The sequence below is a fragment of the Myodes glareolus genome, chromosome 15 (genome assembly GCF_982192425.1).
Source record: "Myodes glareolus chromosome 15, mMyoGla1.1, whole genome shotgun sequence".
Classification (NCBI taxonomy): Eukaryota; Metazoa; Chordata; class Mammalia; order Rodentia; family Cricetidae; genus Myodes; species Myodes glareolus.
In genome coordinates this window covers 48,056,717-48,080,027 of record NC_142040.1, presented here as the reverse complement: position 1 = coordinate 48,080,027, position 23,311 = coordinate 48,056,717, and the positions used below count along the sequence as shown (strand labels likewise).

The window sequence follows — 23,311 nt, the reverse complement described above, 5'->3', positions numbered from 1 at the left end:
GGGCAGGTGGTTCCTGGTCGGTATTAGGAAACTAACTGAGCCATTCAGGAGGAGCAAACTAATAAGCAGCCTTCCACCAGGGCATCAATTCCTTCCTACCTCCAAGTTCCTGCCCTGCTTGAGTTCCTGCCCCTGACTTCCTGCTATGATGTGGAACTATAAGCTGAAATAAACCCTTTCCTCCCCAAGTAGACTCCTGTCGTGGTGTTTTACCCCAGCAATTGAAAACTAAGACGCAAGCTGATAAGGGAGGGCCAAGGCTAAACTGCAGACTTCCAGTGAGAATCTACAACACAGCCTTCAAGTAGCACTGGGCCATTTCTTAGAAGTAAACTACAGGCAAATGTTAACACTGGTGTAAACTGAGGAAAATGAAACCCGTTATGTTTTTATCCACATAGCTGTGCTACGCAAAGGAAGACCCATTTTTGGAAACTACACCTTTTCAACCTCAGCACTTAGCATTTCTTACCGGTTAGTTATTGTTGGGAGAAGCACTTTAGGGTGCTGAGATGCCATTAAGTAACACTCCCCATGCCCCAGTCACAAATAGGGCCAACAAATTGTTTCTCTCAGAAATATCAAGTATACCCTGGAAGAAAAATCCTACCCCACCACTGGCACCAAAATCACTGGTGCAAGGCTGTAAAGGCTTGCTGCCCTTGCAGAGGGCTCAGTTCTTAATACTCAACACAGAATACATAACTCCATCTAAGGGGCGCTCTCCCCTCCTCTGGCCTCCATGCTAATATGTGGGCAAAGACACTCCATAATACGATCTGGTGCCCTCTTCTGGCCTACAGGCAGACATACAGGCAGAATACTGTATACATAATAAATAAAATCTTTAAAATATATATTAAAAAATAAACAGCTGGGCCATGGTGGTGCATACCTTTAATCTCAGCATTCTGGGAAGCAGAGACAGGCAGATGTCTGTGAGTTCGAGGCCAGCCTGGTCTACAAAATGAGTTCCAGGACAGCCAACGCTGTAATACAGAGAAACCATATCGAAAAAAAAAAAACAACTTCACAAACGCAAACCAGTGTTTCGTAGCCTATATGGATTCAGACACTTCCATCACCAACACTCTTACATGCTGCCATTTTTCACAAATGGGAACATTGGGGCCATGGTAATGGAAATGCTGCATTGGTTTAAGGCAACGACACCAAGCTGCAATGGCAATGATGTAGTCCTCTTTCACACCCCTACAGTGTAACTCTGGGGTACAGTTTTCTTTTGAGATAAGGCCTGTGGTACCTGGTGGGACTCCAACTTCCAGGCTCACTTTAATAAACCAATTACCCCGGCTTCCTCAAGGATCTTCTGAATGATGGCCTTTATCTTTCTACTGAACCAAGTACTTTGCTGCTACTGCAGAGTAGGCAGTCCAGCTCCTGCTTTACAGAAGACCCAAGTTCAGTTCCCAACACCACCATGTGATGGCTCACCCTAGGGGATCCCAACACTGTGTTCTGGCCTCTGCAGGTGCCTGCACACAATCACATACACACCACTAAGAATAAAATCAGTTCTTCAAGACTATTAGAAGTTGAAGTTCTACTTTCCTGCAGAACACAACTTTTTTTGTAGCCACTGACAAACTGATCATTCACACTTGGGTATTTGACCTTTTCTTGAAATGAGCAAAGCAAGGGGTTCGTGAGATGACTCAGCGGGTAAGGATGCTTGCTGCTGAATGTGATGACATGAGGTTCATCCCTAGAGTCCACTAAGTGGAAAGAGACTTGTCATCTGGCCTCCATATCTGTGCTATGGCATGCAAACACACACACACACACACACACACACACACACACCATTTTTCTTAGAAAAGAAACTCTTGTTTCAAGAAAAACAGCTGACACTGTCTGCACCCATGATAAAATTGTAATGATCTTGACAGCTTCCCAGTAGTCTAGACTTGGAGATAGTGATCTCAGATGCAATTTTGATTCCTAATTTGACTACATTCATTAACACTTTCAGTAGTTGTAAAGTAAGCCAGTATTCTCAAAATAACCGGGTCATGGCTGGTATCCAGCCCCTAAGATGGGCTTTAGTGTTTCCGAGCCCTGGTATTCTTCCCACGATGTGTCAGGATTGGTCTGTATCCTCACTCTCATTGATCACAATAGGTACAGTGATGGGGACAGTGCTCCTCCTGGACTCCTCCTGGAGGTTTACGTGGTCACAGTCATTGCAACACTGAATACCATGAAACACTAAACACCCACTGAGCCCATACTTACATTTTTTGTACTTTAGTACGTATGTGTATGTCTCCACCCATCCCTAACAAGATGGATGGAGCAGGATTTGTATCTTGGAGTCTTGGTCATGTTTGTCACGAAGGGTTCAGGGCCATCTGAGTGAACGAACAGTACTTGAGGCTCTGTGCCTTCTAGGTCTCTCAAGGTGCCTTAACTTTGAGGTCCTCTACTCCCATAACAGCTTGGCAATATCCTCCAAGCCACTAAACATCCTCTCAATATTTGTTACTATTTCTTGGCATTTACAACAGAACTTTATTTATTCATAATAAATAAGACAGCTTAATAGACGTTGTTCCACAAGACAGTTTCTTGTGCAAATCTGTAGAAATGAGTTCTCCGAAATTACTTTGCTGTTCATAAGACTCTTCGATGCAGCTTTGCTGTCTTGAGTATTTAGAAAGTCAGCAGTCCAGCTAAAGTCCCACGCGTGCTATGGGTTCTAGATTTAATAACAACTGTTTTCGAGCAGTGACGGATTGCTGCTCAGGGTTTGAGACCAGGATGTGACAGCAGCTCCCATTTTCTGCTTGCATCTAAATATTTTGTTTAGATGGCTGATTTCTGGGTGAAATCTAAACAAATTTACAAGAGATGAAAAGCAGTATTTTGAGTACTAAACTCTAATCAAGCAGTATTTTATTTCAGTACATGGAAGAGCCCAGATACTCAGCTGTGTGCAAACCAGTGAACCTCCACCTATCACATCTAGATTAAACAAGAAAGACATACCAGGTGAAAAATGAATGTTTTTCTTTATTATGCCATCTTTCTAAATCATGGTACTCTGGGCAATCATACATAAAGCACAAAGATTGACTCCACCCTACAACCAACTTACAGCGAGGCTGTGGGTGGATTTCATTCATCTTGTCGGAGCCCACAATGAATGGGGGAGGGGAAGGAGAAGAAAGATTTAGACATGTTTTTCCTTCTTTCCCAAGACACTGCTTGGAACACAGATCTTACACATCCCAGCCATGTTAGTTCATTTGTGAATGATATCAAAGATCCAAAGGATGGTGTAAGGAAGGGAGAGAATTGATAAAAAAAAATATCTAAAACTCCAAAATACTACAAAAGCATCTTGAGAAAAAATATAATCAAATTAAAAGCAATGGTGTTTATTTCAGTGAAATTACTTTAAATTAGATATATTAAGCTCCCACATGTCCCAACTTGGTAGAAAAGTTCCTTTCGTGAGAAATCAATTTTAATGGCAAAATTTTTACATACCAGCAGAATCTGTTATATTTAAAACTATGTATAGAGCACTTCTCTGGCAAAACCCTATACAGCTTTCAGTTGTCAAGACAAAGTGAAAACATGGCTGCATAAAATCACAAAAAATATAAATTGCTGAAAAGATAAAAAAAGATTAAAAATCATTTGCATTGATTCCCCTTACATGTTCAATATAAGAATTTGCAAACTACATTTGTGAAAATTCTGTTGCTAGCTTGACATACTTAACTGAAAGTTGTCATTTCAAATATCCTAGCTTAAAAAAAATTGACTGCAATAGTCTGCATTTATCATACTATTTATACAAGTGCAATATTTAAATATCTTCAAAATAAAACTCGGTAACTAAAAGGAATCACAGAATAACTTATAAAAGAAGCAAAGTTTACAAAATTAACAATTTTTAGAAGGTCCTATTTCATTGGTTCCTCCTTTTGTGCCCCTCCCCCCCAACAGTTTATAGAGATATCCCTTAATCCTATTTACAAATCTGTAACTTTAAAAATGCAGTCTTCCGTCCTTCACATCGGGAACACAATGCTGCATTCGGACAGCATGAATGACGTCAGTAAACCCCAAACAGAGGACACATACACAGGTATAAATACAGTTTGGAACTCATTTAAATGGAGTCTCCATTACTTTATACAGCATTCAAATTGGAGTTGAATAAAACAAGCCCTGAACAAAAAGAATCATATCTTTTGTTCGGAATTCAGTGCATAAACTATAGAGTCATCTTTTATGCAAGCTATCATGACCTCCAAATTCACCGCCATCTGGTTACATAAGTGCTCAACAGATTTGGGGAGTGAGGAGACTTTAAATGAATGCAGTGAAAAAAAGTCTGTCCTGCAAAGGGAAGATGGTTAATGTTTAAAGAAAAATGTAGTTTTGCATTGCTGGGATCAAACCCACAAACTGGGTGTGCCCCAGGCAAGCACTACCACTTAACTAGAGCCTCGGACTCAATTTCTTAAATTTAAAAGAAGCCAAATATGGACAATACAAAATGAATAATTAGCTCATCAAATATCAGCTTTGTCTTATGAATTTTAAACCTTCATTTACAACTATTTTGCTATGCTACCACTACATGGGGAGGTATGTAAATCAAAGATCTAAGAAAGATTAAACTTCTTTAGCAGCTAATTTTTTAAAAATTAAAGCCTGAAATAAACTTGACCATTTTGAATTGATTTCTTCTACACTTTTTCAAAATAATATTAACCTGATTAAAGAGTTACAACTGAAATCAGACTATAACTTAAATGGGATTCTGGACAGGTAAGAGATAAATGTGGAAGACCATGCACTATCTGGAAATTACTGATTTTATAATGGATTCAAGAATTGCTTACAGGATTATATCATTATTTTAGGAGATGCTAAAAGTGCTTAGGGGGTTAGTGTAGAAGTGAACATAGGGCTCGGAGTCTCTGAATATATAAATTCCTTGGGTTTGGAGGCTAAAGAAAATTTTTAAATTGAGTCTGTATCTGATATGACCACACAAAATAGCATTTTAAGTGCTTAGGGCTGGTATGTGTATCTTAATATCTCAATAGTTCAGAACAAAATCATACATACATTCAAAGATATATGCATATCTATGTTTTTGTACATATATGGACCTAAAGAGCAAATGCAGCCAAAGAGCGGCTGTTGGGACTAAGTCAGATACACATATGAGCACTATACTCTTTCTATTCTTTTTTAAAATAGGTCCAGAATAAAATCAGGGGTTAAAAAATCCAATCCAAGCATTCAAAGCTTATAAAAGACGTTCTTTCTATGCACTAAATCAATTTTAAAAATACACAATCAAGTGACATTCAATACTGTCATCATGATAGCCAAAAGAATCTGTTGACGGTGACAAAAACATGATTCAGTACAGTATGGCCACAGCAGCACTTCATACACAAAACATGAGGGGGAAGTTGCAGAAGTGAACTTGGGTTTGGAGGCTTACAAGCTAAAGAAAATTTTTAAATTGAGTCTGTATCTGATATGACTTACCACACAAAATAGCATTTTAAGAAGGGTATGGAAATAGTTCACAATGTTACCAGAAATGGAAATAGTAAATATTTAAGAAGCTAAGGAGCCCAGGAAACAGAATCACCTAAGAAGGTCTATGGGGATTCCAGGTAAATAATTCATGAGGCAAATATAAAACACATCAACATATGTGAAGGCTTTTATGGTAAATTTATGGCCTACACAGCCCTGCTATACCAAATTAAAATGGTCAAAAATCAAGCGAGCCAGAGCCAACAACCCATTCTGTTCTATTGTATGTACCTATTGAGTAAGGGACAACAGAATGGTCCCAGTTCATTGCTGCACATAGGCTTTTAATTATCGGTCATTTTCCAATCCCTGTGCAAACTGCATTCCAAAAGGCCAATCCTTAGTTATAATTACATATATATAACTTGGTAAGTGGAAGTGTTTGGCTATAATTTATTATGCATGCTTATTGCATCAAAGAAATAAGCAAAGTTTTAGGTTTACTGGGCAAGAATTTTAATTAGATTTGCACACATCTCAAAAAATTCTATTGTGTGGCTTCCTGGTCTTGGAGCTAAGTCAACAGGAGAAGAGTCGAGCGAGGTCACAGATGAGGTAAGAGAAACTTCTGAGGGTTTTCCTTGAGCCTCAGCATCAGAGTCACTCCTTTGGCAAGATCGGTAATTGCTGATGGATCCCGATCTCTGTGGAGTAGCTGTCCCTGATTTGGCTTCCGTAATTTCATCTGGTGGAAAAGAATTTGAACATGTTACTCTTTCTCCCTCAAGTGTTCCAACAGTATAGATCAGATTTTTTAAGTGAGACTACTGACCAGCTCCCAGGAACACGTTTCTCTTAAATACATTCTCAAATGGGGGCAGTGTGCCTGGATTAAGCCACTCAGCATCTCTACACACAGCACAAAGAATGCCCATGATGACCAGTCCACACAGGGTACATAATCTATTACTCTTGACTTTTACACTGATTAAGAGCCAGGAAACTAATAACCTGGGTTTTAATAAAAATCCCCTAGCAGTAATATTCTTTTCTATTAAAACCACAGAATCAATCACTTGAAATATAGAAGGTATCTCGGAAATCATCTCACACAAGAACCATTTATTGTACTGATATAAAACAAAGCTAGAACAGTCAAGTGATTTGTTCAAAGAAACAAATGAACAGAAAGCTTCAGTCACTCGGGTGCTCCTCCCTCCCGACTTCAGTTCAGTGCTTTGTGCGCTGCAGTCTCTCGTAGTCATTTAAAAGCATAGCAGGGAAAGAATTCCAATAAGCAAAATCAGAAAAGACCAGGCCTAGTGGTACAGGCCTTCAATCCCAGCTACTCGGGAAGCTAAAGCAGGATGATCCTAAGTTAGGGAGTTCAAGGACAATCTGAACCTCTTTTTTTTTAAAAAAAAAAAAAAAGTAAAAAGAGGGTTGGAGCTAGAATTCATTGAGAAGTCCTGGTTTCATCTCTAGTACCACAAAAGTATCGCTAAAAATAAAATCACAGGGAAACTAGAGAACAATCACAGAGAACAAAATATAAGTAGAACTAAAGCACTATAACAGAAATATAGAAACAGTAACTATTCATACAGTTGGTCAAGCCCAAGACTGCAAAATTATCTAAATACCGAGAAACAAATAAAACCTGTTCCTGATCTCAAACTGTATTGGTATATGTTAGCTGGCAGGAACGTGCTATCCAGATATCTGTGCATGGTGCACACCTGTAACCCAGGATTCAGAGATGGAGCAAAGAGGGCCGCCTCTTCAAAGCCAGGCCAGCCTACATAGAAGACCCTGCCTCAAAAATGAATCAATCAATAAACAAAAGTCAATAAATCAACAAGCAGACTATCATGTTGGTCAGTGTATCATAGCTCGTCTCTGTTTTTCTTATACTCTGTAGGTGCTGTCTTTGAGTCTATAAGTAATAATTCTAAATATCCTCCCATAGATACTGGTATAAGTGATTTGGAAGAATGTAACATAAGGGCCGGCTTGTTGGGGTTTTTGTCCCACCTAGTACCCCACAACCGGCAAGCCCAAAGAAAATCACACACAAGACTCCATAAGGTTATAAACTGATTGGCCCATTAGGTCAGGCTTCTTGTTAACTCTTATAACATATATTACCCCATTATTCTTATCTATGTTAGCCACATGGGCTCAGTACCTTTCTCAGTGTGACAGCTTATATGTTGCCTCTTCGGTGGTCTGCGTAGGAATCGCAGAGGAACCTTCCTGCTTCCCAGAATTCTCCTGTCCTCATTGCATCACGTCTACTTCCTGTCTGGTTTTCCCACCTATACTTCCTGCCTGGCCAATCAGCGTTTTATTAAAATACATGATTGACAGAATACAGATAATTCTCCCACACCATTTCCCTCTTTTTTTAAAAAAAAAAACAAAGGAAAATACCCATAGTTCATTTGTTGGGAATGTGGGCGTAGTATTTTAGGCTACTTCCTGCTGGTTGGGGGCGCTGATAATCTTATGGGGACCTAAAGAAAATTTAGAGTTATAATCAAGTTGTGACTGGAGTATCCTGTGAGTCTCGATCATCTCAGGGAAATGGTGCAGGAGAATTATCTGTATTCTGTCAATCATGTATTTTAATAAAACGCTGATTGGCCAGGCAAGAAGTATAGGTGGGAAAACCAGACAGGAAGTAGAGATGATGCAATGAGAACAGGAGAATTCTGGGAAGCAGGGAGGTTCTTCTGCCACTCCTGCGCAGACCACCAAAGAGGCAGCATGTAACTTGCCCAGCTGAGAAAGGTACGGAGCCATGTGCTAATGTAGATAAGGATAATGGGGTAACATAAGTTATAAAAGTTAACAAGAAGCCTGACCTAATGGGCCAATCAGCTTTATAACTTATAGAGATCTCTATGTGTGATTTCCTTTGGGACTTGCCGACTGTGGGGTACTGGGCGGGACAGATACCCCAACAAGGCGGCCCCCTCATACTACAGAAGAATAGTCATAATCTAGTATTTAATTTTAAAAGTACTTAATAGTAAATAAAACTACAATAATATTGATACTTACTTTTAAATAAAAAAATTTAAAATATTTATTTATTTATTATGTATACAATATTCTGTCTGTGTGTATGTCTGCAGGCCAGAAGAGGGCACCAGACCTCATTACAAATGGTTGTGAGCCACCATGTGGTTGCCGGGAATTCAACTCAGAACCTTTGGAAGAGCATGCAATGCTCTTAACCACTGAGCCATCTCTCTAGCCCTTAAATAAAAAATTTTATGTTGACAAAATGAACTTTAAAAAGCAACAGAAAAATGAAAGAGAACTATCAGTTTAGGATTAAACTGTATAAAGATTTTACAGGATAATAATCATTTTCTACTTTGGGAGAAATAGTAATGGTGACTAAAGCCAGTGTTTTGTGTATGCAAGGCAAGAACTTCACTACTGAACTATATCCCTAGCCCCAAAATGATAATCTGTTAAAGAACATTGTTCTACATGGAACAAGAATAATAGGATTCACAATCGTCAGTGCCACATTTACTATTACTTACCAGGAAAAAGGCAGGAAGCTTCATGAGACAAAGGTTGAGATGGGGAAGGCAGTGGGGGAGGTGATAAAAAGAAAGCCTACGGAGGAGAGCGTGGCGCTGGGGCCGGGGAGATGGCTCTGTGGATAGAGAACCCACTACACTGCATGGGACCTCAGCTCCCATCCCCAGCACCCAGGGAGAAGTCAGGCCAGGAGGTGCACATCTGTAACCCCGGCACTGGAGCCTGGAAATGAGAAGATCCCTGGGCTTGCTGGCCAGTAAGTCTAGCCTAAGGGCCACTTCCTCTTTGGAAAGAGACCTTGTCTCAAAAGTAAAATGGAAAGTGATAGAGCAAGGTAGCCGACATTGAGCTGTACAGCTCCCACCCATGTACACATGGGTGAGTGCACCACAACATACATGTGGAGGGAGGGAGGGAGGGAGGGAGGGAGGGAGGGAGGGAGGGAGGGAAGGAGGGAGGGAGGGAGGGAGGGAAGGGGAGGGGAGGGGAGGGGAGGGAGGGGAGGGAGGGGGAGGGAGGGGAGGGAGGGGAGGGAGGGAGGGAGGGAGGGAAATAGTAGTGCTATATTTTGCATGCTTAGTTTTAATTAAAAACAAAACAAATGACTGTAAACCAAAATGGGTAACCAGGTCTATCTGTGGGTCTGTGTGTACATACCATCAATACTACGGAAATCCAATAAGTAAGTCCGACTGTCCACCTGGTATAGCTGTAGACTCATTTTGGAAAATGTGCTTGTCACAGGATTCTTCCTCCGTACACGCAAATAATAAGGGTTTACAACCTAGCATTTGATATGGACAAAAACAAAGGTACATTCAAATCAATTCTTCTATTAAAGACTTTTGTCTAGAGGTTCACCAAAGGTGTTAGGTAGAATGTTTGCCTTCTTACCTTCCATTCATAATCCAATTGCTTGATTGCTCTACAAACTTCTGCCATGATATCATTTGGTCGACTTTGACTTCTAATTCCCAAATGCCATTTAGCTTTCCGTACACCTTGGTGTTTGGATTTCTGTGGGTTTAATTCATCAAGGGTATGCCGTGCCCTTGGTGTTTCAGCAACCAAGAATGGTACTCTTTCAGGATGCGGCCGAGTTAAATGGTGATCATCGAGAAAAGAATCGGGGGGGCTTGTTGCCAAGTAGAAATCTTTGGCCTCGTTCATTATTCTCCTGTTGTCTATTATGAGATGGTAGGCAACCGCCAGTGGGTCCTGGTGATTTCTGTTGTACAGGCAGCTGAGAACCTCCTCTTCTGAACATTCAAACTTCTCACACACTTCTTTTAAAGCTTCATCATCAATCATGGTTGAACTGTATGATGGATCCTCAGGAAAGAGATATTTTGGAAGGTCCTGTTTAAACCATTCATGTTCCCTAAGAGAAAACAGCAGTGTGCGGAGGATACTGAGTAAAGCCAAGAATAAAAATAATACCTTTCAAGAGTTTAGGATATGAATTAATTTACACTTATACCCACACTATATTACCACCTTTTAACTTTTCCTCTTCTAGTTCACACCTTATTGAATATACTAAGAAAAATATTCTAGCTTGCCACTAATCTTTAAGGATTGATGCAGCCAAGTAAAAAGGTATGTCTACTCAAATGACAAAATAGTTTTCTTCAGCTCAGAAAGAAATTATGTTGTGTGGCTTCACTGTTATACTTGTTTATACTGTTTCATGTTACATGAAAAGAACTTAGAAACAATAACACTATGCAATATCCTGAGTTCTTATTGTGTACTTAGTTTTATGCAAGCAATTCTTACATGTAAAATCTATATCCTCATCCTCACAACCCAGTTCCATCTAACTCAAAGGCCATTCTCTGAATGATTCCCTATTATATTATTTAATTGCACATGTAAAAATATATGGAACCATATCAAGAACTATGCTAAAACTCAGAAAACAAAAACAACAACAAAACACAGAAGAAAACGTCCAAAAGAATAATTGTTATCATCTAAGGGAAAGACATAAAAACATTCTTTTATTCTCTTGGGTTTTGTTTGTTTGTTTTGTAATTTTAACAGTGTATGTTTGTTTCTTTCCAACTGGATACTGGTTTTTGAGACAGAATCTCACTATGTAGCCCAGGCTGGAATCAAACTCACTGTCATCCTCCTTGAGCTTCCCAAGCACTAAGATTACAGATGTGCACCACCATTCACAGCACTATCACGCTTTCATTATGAAAAACTGCGTAAAACATATGCAAACATACTTCTCACACAGATATTTTACAGTATCAATTTAACAGAGTGAGGTTAAAGCCATGCCCTCTGTCACTTGGGATCTCCTTTTTGGCAGGTTTGGTTTGGTTTTTTTGTGACAGGGTTACTCTACATAGCCCTGGCTGTCCTGAGCTCACTATGTAGATCAGGGTGGCCACGAACTCACAAAGATCTGCCTGTCTCCACCTCCTAAGTGCTGAGATTAAAGGTGTAGGTCACCACCACCTGGCTTCAGCAGGACTTTTAGCATAAGAAGTGAAAAGAAATAAAGCTTAAATTCACATATAATCCTCTTGCTGGTTATCCTAATTCTTTCTTATTTATTACCCCTATATGCACACAATTTTTCTTTCTTTCTTCCTCCAGTACCAGAAATATGTGTAGTCATCAGGATATCAATGAATTACGGAAAACAAAAACAAAGGAGGGGGAGATGAGCTAACACTGCTGGCAGAACAAGGTCTCCAGCGCTACACTGAGTGTTCATGAGAAACGGCTCACCTCAACTTGAGAGCCAATCTGTCACCGTCCGTTCTGCCTTATTTAAACTATTAGGTTCGATCACACACAATGCAACATTACCAATAAAACTCAGTTTCCTAGGACTCAAAGCATATTGCTGGGGGAAAAAATTCATCATTAATAAAATGAAATTTCTCTCATGTCTTGCGATTCAAAAAGGTAGCAAAGCCCACTGGTTTAGAATTACCTGATGTCTTTTATTGTGGCCCTCTTCATGGCATCTACCTGCAGCATATGCTTCAAAAGGCTGATCACAGAGGGGTTTAAATACTGAGGGGTGTAAAAAATCCCATCACATATCTTCTTAAACAGAGTGGGCACGTGGTCGTCATCAAAGGGGAGGGTTCCACACAACAAGGCATAGAGGATGACCCCGCTGCTCCAGATATCCACCTCAGGACCTGCGTACAATCTGAATAGGGGATGTGGCTGCATTAATCAATAACCAACTCTCTTCAAACACAAATATTTTATGAAGACAACAAGAAAATCATTTTTAAAGAAATCAGTGATCAGAACATGGTGTTTATAGCTGTACATCATGCATAGAGATGTAAATATCAGTATTACCTTTTCGAAGTTAAGATAGTTTGTAAATTATGAGCCATGGGAAAAACTGTTTTGCTACCTTACTTTGACCCCCAAAGGATCCCACCAATAAGGCCAAACCTTGAACCATCATGCTCAATGTTGAATTTGAGCCACAGAGATAAAATGCTTTTTTTCAATGACTTTTATTTTGTGCATGTATGTATATGCATGCACACACACACCTGTGTGTGCCATGTGTATATCTGTGCATGTGCATAGTGAGTGTGGAGGTGAAAGGACAACTTGGTGGAGTCAGTTCGCCCCTTTGACCTTGACATAAGTTTCTGGGATCAAACTCAGGTCATCACTCTTGGCAACAAGCACCTGACCAGCTGTGCCATCCCACTGGACCAGGATTAAATTCTGTGCTGACAGACTCTGGACCTATTTCTCCTAAAATCCTCACATCAAAGTTCAAGGAGGCTGTGGAAGCAAGCCACAGTGAGAGGGATTCACAGAGCTCTCTAAACTCCCTGAAGCACTCTGGAGACAAGTATCTTAACTAGCTGCAAAAAAAAAAAAAAAAGTTGAATCATCCATTCAGAGTCTGACTTCAAGTGGAAAACAAATCTTTAAAATGGCCAAATAAATTATTATAAATATCAATAAAACCCTTTGTTGAAAGTAAGTGTTCTTATTCACCCAGACCTCAAAGAAAGACAATCCAAACTGAGCAGAGTTCACTAACAGCCCATTTTATGTATGCTTGATCATAAGGCACCACTTTTTCTGTTTTCTCTGTAGCTTTGGAGCCTGTCCTGAAACTAGCTCTTGTAAACCAGGCTGGCCTCGAATCCACAGAGATCTGCCTGCCTTTGCCTCCCAAGTGCTGGGATTAAAGGCGTGTGCCACCACTATCCACTCAAGTTCAGCATTCTCATATTTCAGTGTCTGGCAGATCCAGATCAAGACTTGAACACAAATGAATCTGACTTTCTCCCTCTCCCTTCCCCCACCTCACTTTTTCTTGACCCATGGTCTATGTATATAGTCCTACCTCACAGCCTATGCACAATGCTCAGGTTACAGATATGCACTATATCCAGCCAGTCTGACTCCTGGTTTTGGAGGACCTTTTCTTTAATTCAATCTTCTAATCTTTCCTCATAAAACATGAAGCTGCTACACAGATGGCATTTATTTGAATAATTATGAAACTATATATTACATTATACATGTAACTCTGCTTTGCTTTCTGTCTGGGTGTTTTTGGTTTTTGGTTGTTTGTATTTATTTGTTTTTTGAGATAGTGTTTTAGGTGCCACAGAATGATCTCAACCTCTCAAGCTCTATAATTACAAGCACGGATCAGAATGCTCATTTTTTTGTTTTTTGCCAAGTAAGCCATTTCTCATGAGTAAGTAGTTGGACAGTCAGATTTTCAGTAACTTACCTATCTCCCTTTACAACTGACTTGCTTGAAATTCTTCCACCAGAGGAAAAATTGAAGTATTTCATTCTAAACACTTTAACATGACTTGCAAACCATTTTCCTCTATAAATGGATTTGCTAATTTATCTGCTATGTTTTTTATAAAACTTTTTTTATTCGTGTGTGTGTGTATGTGTGTCTGTAGTGATATACACATGCATGCATCTGCTTGCAGAAAGCAAAAGAGAGTGTTGAGTCTCCCAGAAGTAAGTTAAAGGCAACTGTGAGCCACCCAAAACGTGGGTGCTGAGACCTAAGCTCTAGTGCTCTAGAAGAGAAGCCAGCGCCCTTAACCACAGAGCTCTCTCCAGCTCCTGGTGTATTAGCCTTAAAATACAAAACTTGCAGATAAGAAAACACTTGTCCCTTCCTTCACTAGTATTTAATATGACAATACAGACTAATAAAATCTAAAAGAACGAAGCAACTATAAATACATCGTAAGTTTCATAATATCAAACACACCTTCCTGAAATTACTTCTGGTGCAGCATAATTGGGTGAGCCACAGCTTGTCCTTAAAAATTCACCATCTGACATCATGTTTGAAAGACCTGAAAAGACAAACAACGGCCACTCAAGATTCCCCAAGGACAAAGATAAAAGTCCACTGAACACAGCTAAGTTTGTATTAACATGATCGCAGACTTTGTCTCCCAAATAGCCTGCCCTTACACACAAATGCACAATGTATTTCAATGACTAGAGGTTCATGAGTACATAGTAAACTACTGACGGCATTGCTTGCTAGGATAAATTGGAAATGTTTAACTTTTAATATAGTAATGGCTAGGCAAAATAATCTCAGATAACAGAAGGATTTTGACCCGTCCTGCTCTGTTCTATAAAAGCAAAACCTAAGCCCAGAATCGTCACCCGGACCCATAATCTCGGTACTTTATTCTCTCTCCTTTTATGTAGCCCACTGTGGCCTTGAACCCACCTGCCTCCATCTCTGGCATTCTGGAATTACAGGCCTGTGCGACCAGATCTGAAATTCAACTTTCCAGTATTTAGACATTTAAAAGCTTCCTCATCTTTCTAGATTTCAATTTTTTCAATAATTCCATCCCACTTGCTTTCCACTATCTCCATACTTGACCAAAAGAATATTTTAGAAATAAAGCTGCTGCCTTCTTCACAAATAATAACCTCTCTAATGACAACATGAAATATTTATTATCACAAAACTGAATGTTACTGCTGGCAAGATGGCTGGCTAGGCAGGCAAGGGTGCTTACTACCAAGCCTGACAACCTGAGTTCAAGCTATAGGCCCATATACAGAACAGAACAGAAACAACCCCCAAGACTGTCCTTTGACATGTATAGATGAGTCTGTATGTGTGTGTGTGTGCATGCACATGTGCACACAAGAGTATGTGCGCACATGCATGTGTGCATGTACACAAAATAACTATCTTTATAGTCAGTTTGAAGAAGAGAGTAACTTACTGTTCTCCCCTTCTGTATGCTCATTTACAAGATGGGGTTCTCAGCACTCATGCTCACTGAATAGTCAAACTGTCCTTACCAAAATCAGCTATTTTTGCATTCATGTGTGCATCAAGCAGGACGTTTTCAGGTTTCAAGTCCCTGTGGACCACCATGTGCCTGTGACAATAATCCACACCAGAAAGGATCTGTTGGAACAGACGGCGACTTTCCTTTTCGTCCAACTAGGAAAAATAGAAAGTATTTTAAGCTGTGCATTAGATTAAATATTACAAGTTCAATGGAAACTTTTCCTACTTATAATTCTCCAGCCTATAACTTTCCAAAACATGAACCCTTCTAAGTGAACTTCACCCATGAGGTACTTTTGAAATGAGGAAGTAATACAGGTAAACACTAACCTAAAATGCCAGGCATTTATGGGACCCTGATCAGCAGCTCAACTTTCTGATCCTATCACCTGCACAGACTGCACACACACACACACACACACACATATACACACACACTAAAAAAAATCTGTCTTCTTCTGTAGTTCATAGGTTAGTCCTAATAGTTTCAACTTCTACCTGAAACTAGGCATGCTTTCCACTCTAAGTTAGTGATGTTTAATCCTTCATTCTTTCAATAAATATCTACTGAACACACTCAATATGCTATACAGATTAGGCATTCCTAATACAGAAATGAATGAAAGGAAGGCCCTACTCTAGTTGACCAAAACAAAAAACAAAACAAAAAAAAAAAAAGACAGTTAAAAAAAATAGACCAGTGTAACAGTGGGGAAAAAAGGTCAGAATAATACAGAACATGCTCCGATGGTCAGATGCAAACACATAGTCAAAGAGACGGCCCTAGTCAAAATCCCAGTACATCATGCAAGTCATGCAAATAAGGAAGGGGCCTGTAGGAAAGGGGGGGATGACAGGAGCGGGAGAGAAGAGAGCACAGGGAGTGAGAAGCAGGAGGCACAGAATACAGGGACGAAAGTGTCCAAGAACAAATTTAACTGATAAGAAAGGAAAGAAAAAGAATATACAAAGTGCTGTTGGGATGGGCTACTATTTCAGACTACAACGAAGTAACTATCAAACACCTTAGATGAATTACAAAACAACCATAGTCTGTGTTCTGAAATTTAAGATTTTTTAATTGTTATACGTGTATAAGTGTGTGAGTGAGTGAGTGAGTGAGTGAGTGTGTGAACATCTGCATATGAGGCCAGAATTCTGAGGATCTAAAGTTAGAGACAGTCATAAACCACCCTACATGGGTGCTAAGAAACAAACACCAGACCTCTGAAAGAACAGCACACCCCACTAAAAGAGATTTACATAGATCTAATCTACAGCGGAAGTACAAAGTAGAAAAAGACAAGATCTCCTGAGTAAATTGGGAACACGGGGACCTGGAGGAAGGTTGAAGGGGGAAGGGAGAGGCAGGGAGGGGAGCAGAGAAGAATGTAGAGCTCAATAAATATAAATTTATTTTATTTATAACAGCACACCCTCATCATGACTGCTGAGTTGTCTCTTTAGGCCTGAGATGTTTTACTTAAACAAAAGAAAACCCTCAGACTTTCTGCTTTTGTACATTTACAAAAAAAGGGGGGGGCTTACACTACAATTACAATTTTCAAATATAATCTTTTAAAAATAATCTTCAAAAATCTCCCCCATATTTTCTGACGTTTGCTCAACAAGTGATAACTACTTCTGGATTACAGCTGCCCCAGGACAGCACATTCATCAACTGCGGGTTCCCTGGCAAGGGCTCTGCCACGCAATCCTCCAGGAGCCCATGAGCAAGCATTCTACATCCAGAATTCTACACCTTCAATGCATGGATAATGTGGGAAAAAGATAAACCAGCATTTCTTGGAATGCAAAATTAAAACTGCTATTGAAGTATAAAATGCCCTTCCTCAAGAAAATGTATTAATATTTTTGCAATCTAATGCCTTTATTTGTTCTAGTTAATGTTTATTTTTAAAAAAATTATGAAACCAGAAGAGAAATTTTAACTAACAGACACTATAAAAAGTAAAATAAGATGCTGGAGAGATGGCTTAGCGGTTAATAGCACTGGCTGTTCTTCCAGATTCAATTCTCAGCATTCACATGGCAGTTCACAACTGTCTGTAAACTCCAGATCCAGGGAATCCGACACCTGCATACAGACATATATGCAGGCAGTACATCAATGTACATAAAATAAAAATAAATTATTTAAAAAAATAAAATAAGTAGAAAGGCTACAAAGCTTAAAAAGTACGATATTTACAAAAATACAGTACAAGGAATGGCAGAGACTAAAGAGATGAGCAAAATCAAAGCATCTTTCAGCTCATGAACATGACGCACTAAGTCTTTTGTGCATGACCATAGCACCAGGATTCTATCAGCAATACACAAGGCCCATAAAACAAAAGGATTGAGAGACAAACAGCCACCGAGAGGAATGCCTGGACAGCAGAGGCAAACAGAGGAACACAAAACCCAAAGCCTAGAGGAAGAAATAAGCACATGTACATAGGAAATCCTGGAGAAGCTGGGGAACGAGATGTACCAGGACCTTCTGAGGCACAGTGAGAGAGTGGGCTACAAACAAGACAGCTGGGCCCAGTGAGAACCTTTAAACTTCCCGCCACTGGGAAGTAAGACCTCTGGTTTCTCAAGCAGAGCCAAGCCACACAGTTCTCAACACTGTGGCAGGAACAGAGCATCGTAAGGAAGATGTGTGCTAAGTGACAACCAGCACACTGACAGGAGAGACCCCCAACTCCAGCTCAGTTCCGACAGTGAACTGCCACCATCACCAAAATGGGAAACACCAAATACCAAATCAAAGGAAGAAGAAAAATACGTATGATGTTAGCAAACGATTTACCCTACCCAAATTAACAGGTCTCCCAACAACTCAGCCTATGGGAAAAGCCACCAATCATAAATCTCACACGTATATGAGCTTGGCATTTGGAACTTCATTCTGAAATTTTGAAATTTAAGAGGACATCCAAGAATCACCAGATCTGAGAAAGAGTCATGGGGGAAAAAAAGAAGACAAATAAAATGAGCACCAAGAATGGAACAGTTCAGGATCCAAAGACAAAACCAAAATGTCTTCCTCGACCAGGTAAAGGTACATATCTGTGAAGGCTGTCTAAAGGCAATTTCAGAAAATGAGGCAGATATCTGAAATACAGAAACACAACAGCCAAAAATTCCGCACTCAAAATGTAAAACTAATGACATCCCCATAGCATAGCGCAAAATAACCGAAATAACAAACAGAACAAAAAGATGAGAAGGCAGGGATTGTTTTAGGAAAAATTCCTCGAGGGGATAGGAGTGGGGCCTTGAAGGACGAGAAAGGGAATACTTTAAACAGAAATTAAGCATGTTGAGAAGTAAGTAAAGATTAACTTGGTTAGTGAGTTCTATTCCGATTACAGAGAAACGCTATATAAGATGAATGAATGAATAATACACATATAACTTTAGACTGAGAGCAGGCGAAGGTCTTTGCCCAGTGCCAGGGGTGGGTCTCTTAGAAGGTACTAATCAGATGACCCGAGGCCGAGTTTGAGCAGGGGACAGTGCTCAGTATTCCCATCTATAACTTAAATGTCTCCAAAGTTCCTTCCAACACTAATGTCTTCAAGTCTAATCCCCAAGGCTTCCACAAAGCCTGTTCTCACTGTTCCAGGTACATCAGGGTTCAGAACCAAAGAATGAATGCAACTTTAATGTGGCTGGGGCTGAACAACATCTTTGAGTATTTAATAATATATTTTGTAAAGATTACTTATAACTTTAAGATGCATATTAAAAGGGTTTGTATAGGCTGGACACGCCTTTATTCCCAGTACTCGGGAGGCAGAGGCAGGGAGATCTCTATGCAGTGGAAGCCAGCCTGGACTACAGAGAGAGTCCCAGGTCAGCTAAGGTGGCATAGTGAGACCCAGTCTCAAAAAGAAAAAAAAAAAAAAAGCTTTATACCCCAAAACAAATCTGAGGATTATAAATTTTAGGGATTAAAGTGAACTCTATCACAAATAAATCATGTGACCTTGAAAAACTATTTAACTGGGAGGCTCAATATCCATGTCTGTCTGTAAAAGTGGCTCGGGGGCTCATCGCTGAGGTCCTTCTTTCTATCTCTAAGTAGCCTATGATTCTAAACAAATACGATTAAGGAACTGGTTACTAAACAGACCTCTGAAAATTGCTTTCTGACATTCTGATGCAGATAAGGGGTACAGGGGAGTTACAAAATATGTACAGGATGAAATGAGAACTGCTTACCCTTCCATTTTTACAGATATAATCAAATAGCTCTCCTCCTGAGACATATTCCATCACCATGAAAATATCAGATGGTGTACTGATGACCTGGTACCTGGTGAGAGAAAACATTATCTACTAATATTAAAACATGTGTATTCATTCATTCAATAAAGATTCACTAAGCACCTAATATACCAGGTACTATGCTAGAAACCAGAAGGCTGTGGGGAACAAAGCCAGCCTCCTGTGTGTGTGATGCTCTTGATGGGGGGGGGGCAGGAGACAGAGTAAATAAGCATCACCTAGTGCAGAGCATGCGATGGAGGCGGGAAAGCAAACTCTTCTATACAGAGCTCTCCAGGAAGGCCAGAGGACACCTGCGGAGAGCCTGAAGGAGGAAGGCGCAGACTGCAGCAGACTGCATTACCCTGCATTACCCCGGAGGAAGGTGAACCAGGCAGAGGGGGAGAGCACGGGCAAGGGCCCAGGTGGGAGCCTGCTTGGCATGCTCATGGTAAGGCAAGAGCGCAACAAGCCGGGGGAGAGACAGGATGTGGAGTCAGTCACCGGAGGCCAAAGATGCAGCACGTCACAAGCCAGGAAGATAGAGACTTCGGGCTTTTACTTAAAGGAAGAGGAAAAGCTATGGGATGTTCTGAATGCTGGCAGTCACATGATTTGCACAGTCAGAGAGTAAGTGGCAGCGGTGTGAAGAACTGACTGAACACTAAGAAGCTGAGCTCCTCCAGCAGCCCATGAGAGGGGGGATGGTCCAGACCAAGGAGATGGCGACAAAGCACTGAGAGACAGAGCGGAGGTCCACTCTGAAGGAAGAGACGGAGGGATGCTGTGAAGAGGACAAACAGGACTCTTCGTGATGCTCTAAGTTTCCACCCAGGGTCAAGTGGCAATTGGCCACTATGGTGAGGACGGTGAGGCCAGCAGGTCCCAGGAGGTGATAAAGAGATGAGACTTGACCAGGTCTTCTGGAAGCCTCGCAGACATCCCAATGAGGATTATAAAGTGAGCAGTGGGCATAGGGCCCAGAGGTCAAAGCAAGAAATGTGCATGTAGGGCCATCGGCATATATGATATTTCAAAACACTCTAATAAATGAGAGATGAAAACCAAACAGTTTTTGAGCAGGCCAGTTGAACAGAAAAGACCAAGCACTTTAAGTTATAGCATACATGGTGACACAGGGGTAAGAAATAAGTTCCGGTGCCCTCCTGCCATCCTAGGCTCCTCAGTCTGATGTGTGTGTCATCAAGCACAGGCAGGGTAGGGCAAACCATCTCCAGCACACAGTCATGAGCCTAATTCCCAGCATGTGGAAAGTGGAAACTAGAAACTGGGAGGTCAAGAATTTTCTGCCACCTTTTTAGCCTTTGGGTGGAACTGGAGACCAAACAGAGGGCCTAGCTCCTGCTACAGAAACTTTTACTAGAAAAATCAGTAGTTGGCTCTCTACATAAAACCAGAAGCACAAAGCTTCTGTTATCAGAAGGGCCTCTGTCCAGACAACAGGAAGAACAAGACTAAACATGCTAGGAACCACATTAACACATGGGGCGGACTTTGTAATTGGCAGTCAATGAGGCTGGATAGGAAAGAAACCTCCAGTCTCAGAAACAGGATGAAGGCCAGGCCTCTCTCTGGCTGGCCAGGTTAGGCAGGTTAACAAAGGGCATGGGCATGTGGCAGGACCAGGTCTGACAAGCTGGACTTACAGTTTAATTATGTGAGGGTGCCGGAAAAGCTTCAGGTTCTGGATTTCTCTGCGGATTTTCCCGACCACATCGAGGCTTCGGATCTTCTGCCGGTTGAGTATCTTCACAGCGACTTTATGTCCAGTCAATTCATGTTTGCCCACTGCAGGAGTAATTTTAATTCGTTAGCACCAGGTTTCATTGGCGATATACTTTATTATAATAGTATTTATTATTATTATATTATTATAATAGTAAGCTTAGCAATCTGAGAAAGTATTTGAGCATGCTTGCTTTGTCTCCCCCTGATTACACCCCTGAAAGTTTAGATACTTAAGTCAGGAGTACACCAGGAACTGCTCGCTAAGAATGGCTTTGGGAAGAAGGGATGCTAGAACAGTTACGGGAGAGCTGGGAGAAATTCTTCCCTCTTCCTGTATGCCTTCAGGTACTCAAATTCTTTTAACTTACTCTTCATTTTTAAACTATTGGATATACACAAACTATCTTTTATATGGCACTTTCTATAGATTTTCACTCTTGTGACTATCAAGTCAGGGTGTGTTACTTTTGTTTATGGTGCCTTTTGTTTACGTCTTGTGAAGCTGTGATACTGTGCTGATGGTCAAATAAAGATCTGAACAGTCAACAGTGAGGCAGGAGAAAGGATAGGAGGGGCTGCCAGGCAGAGACAATACACAAAAGGAGAAATCTGGGAGGTTCAAAGAAGAAGCCAGGGAAGGAGGAGGACATCAGGGGCCAGCCATCCAGCTACACAGTCCACAGAGTAAGAGTAAGATTTACAGGGGTAAGAGAGCGGGAAAAGCACAGAAGTAAAAGGCAGAGGGGATCACATGAGTTAGGAAAAGCTGGCAAAGCTGGACTGGGACTGAACAAGCATGGGATCCACCGGACTCTCTGAATGTGGCTGACAATGGGGGCTGACTGGGGAAGTCAATGATAATGGCACTGGGATTTGATTCTACTGCATGTACTGGCTTTTTGGGAGTCTAGTCTATTTGGATGCACACCTTCCTAGGCATGGATGGAGGTGGGAGGGCCTTGGACTTCCCATAGAGCAGGGTACCCTGCCCTCTCTTAGGACTGGAGGGGAAGGAAGGAGGGTGAGTGGGGAAGTGGAAGGGAAATGGGAGGAGGTGAAGAGGTGGAAATTTTGAATGGTATTATTTATAAAGCAATAAAATCGGGGGCTGGAGAGATGGCTCAGTGGTTAAGAGCATTGTCTGCTCTTCCAAAGGTCCTGAGTTCAATTCCCGGCAACCACATGGTGGCTCACAACCATCTGTAATGAGGTCTTGTGCCCTCTTCCGACCTGCAGGCAGAAATATAGGCAGAACAATGTATACATAATAATAATAAAAAGGAATATGACAAATATATTATATGAAAAAAACTAACATCAGTCAAGAAAATTTTAAAAAAAAAAGAAGAAAAAAGAAAAAGGGGGGAGGGGAAACAACGTAGCATGATACATGCCTATAACCCCAACACTGGGGAAAAGAGCAGTTTCTTAAATGGGGACCACTGGGACTTACTAGCTAACTACCTAGCTCCAGTTTCAAAAGAGATCTTGTCTCTAGAGGAAAAAGTCAGAGAATGATAAAGCAGGTCCCACCCTCTGGCCTGGCATGTACACATATAACATACACATACACACATACAAAATGAAATAAACTCCCCTGTGGCATTGATATGCTTCCCCTATTATCAACAGCCCATGTACTTTTTTTCAGTTTTAGCTCTATGGCATGTAGTTCCCACTTTCAAATATGAAATTTAAAAATAAGTGAGTTTAGTTTGGAGAGATAGCTAAGTGGTTCCACCTTCGCTTCTAGAAGACCCAGGTTCGATTCCCAGCACCCACATAGTGTGGCCCATAACCATCCATAACTCCAGTTTCAAGGGAATCCAGTAACCTCTTCTGGCCCCTGTGGGCACCACACACACA

At 40.8% G+C, this 23,311-nt stretch overlaps 1 protein-coding gene across 3 annotated transcripts in view; it reads right to left on the bottom strand.

Annotated features, from left to right (window-relative positions):
* Positions 1-3,013: 3,013 nt before the first annotated feature.
* The window catches only part of Prkaa1 (protein kinase AMP-activated catalytic subunit alpha 1), a 37,980-nt gene continuing 17,682 nt past the window's right edge, over positions 3,014-23,311 (bottom strand). For 2 of the 3 annotated variants that reach the window (XM_085676687.2, XM_087896907.1), the window contains exons 2-9: positions 21,364-21,505; positions 19,652-19,745; positions 15,424-15,568; positions 14,357-14,444; positions 12,056-12,280; positions 9,994-10,480; positions 9,757-9,883; positions 3,014-6,283 (exon numbers count right to left, since the gene is read on the bottom strand). In XM_085676687.2, coding sequence (XP_085532813.1) covers positions 6,039-6,283; positions 9,757-9,883; positions 9,994-10,480; positions 12,056-12,280; positions 14,357-14,444; positions 15,424-15,568; positions 19,652-19,745; positions 21,364-21,505 — 1,553 coding nt within the window. In that variant the 3' untranslated portion in view covers positions 3,014-6,038. The remainder of the gene's footprint in view (positions 6,284-9,756; positions 9,884-9,993; positions 10,481-12,055; positions 12,281-14,356; positions 14,445-15,423; positions 15,569-19,651; positions 19,746-21,363; positions 21,506-23,311) is intronic. The other variant, XM_048428594.3, reaches the window with a different exon arrangement.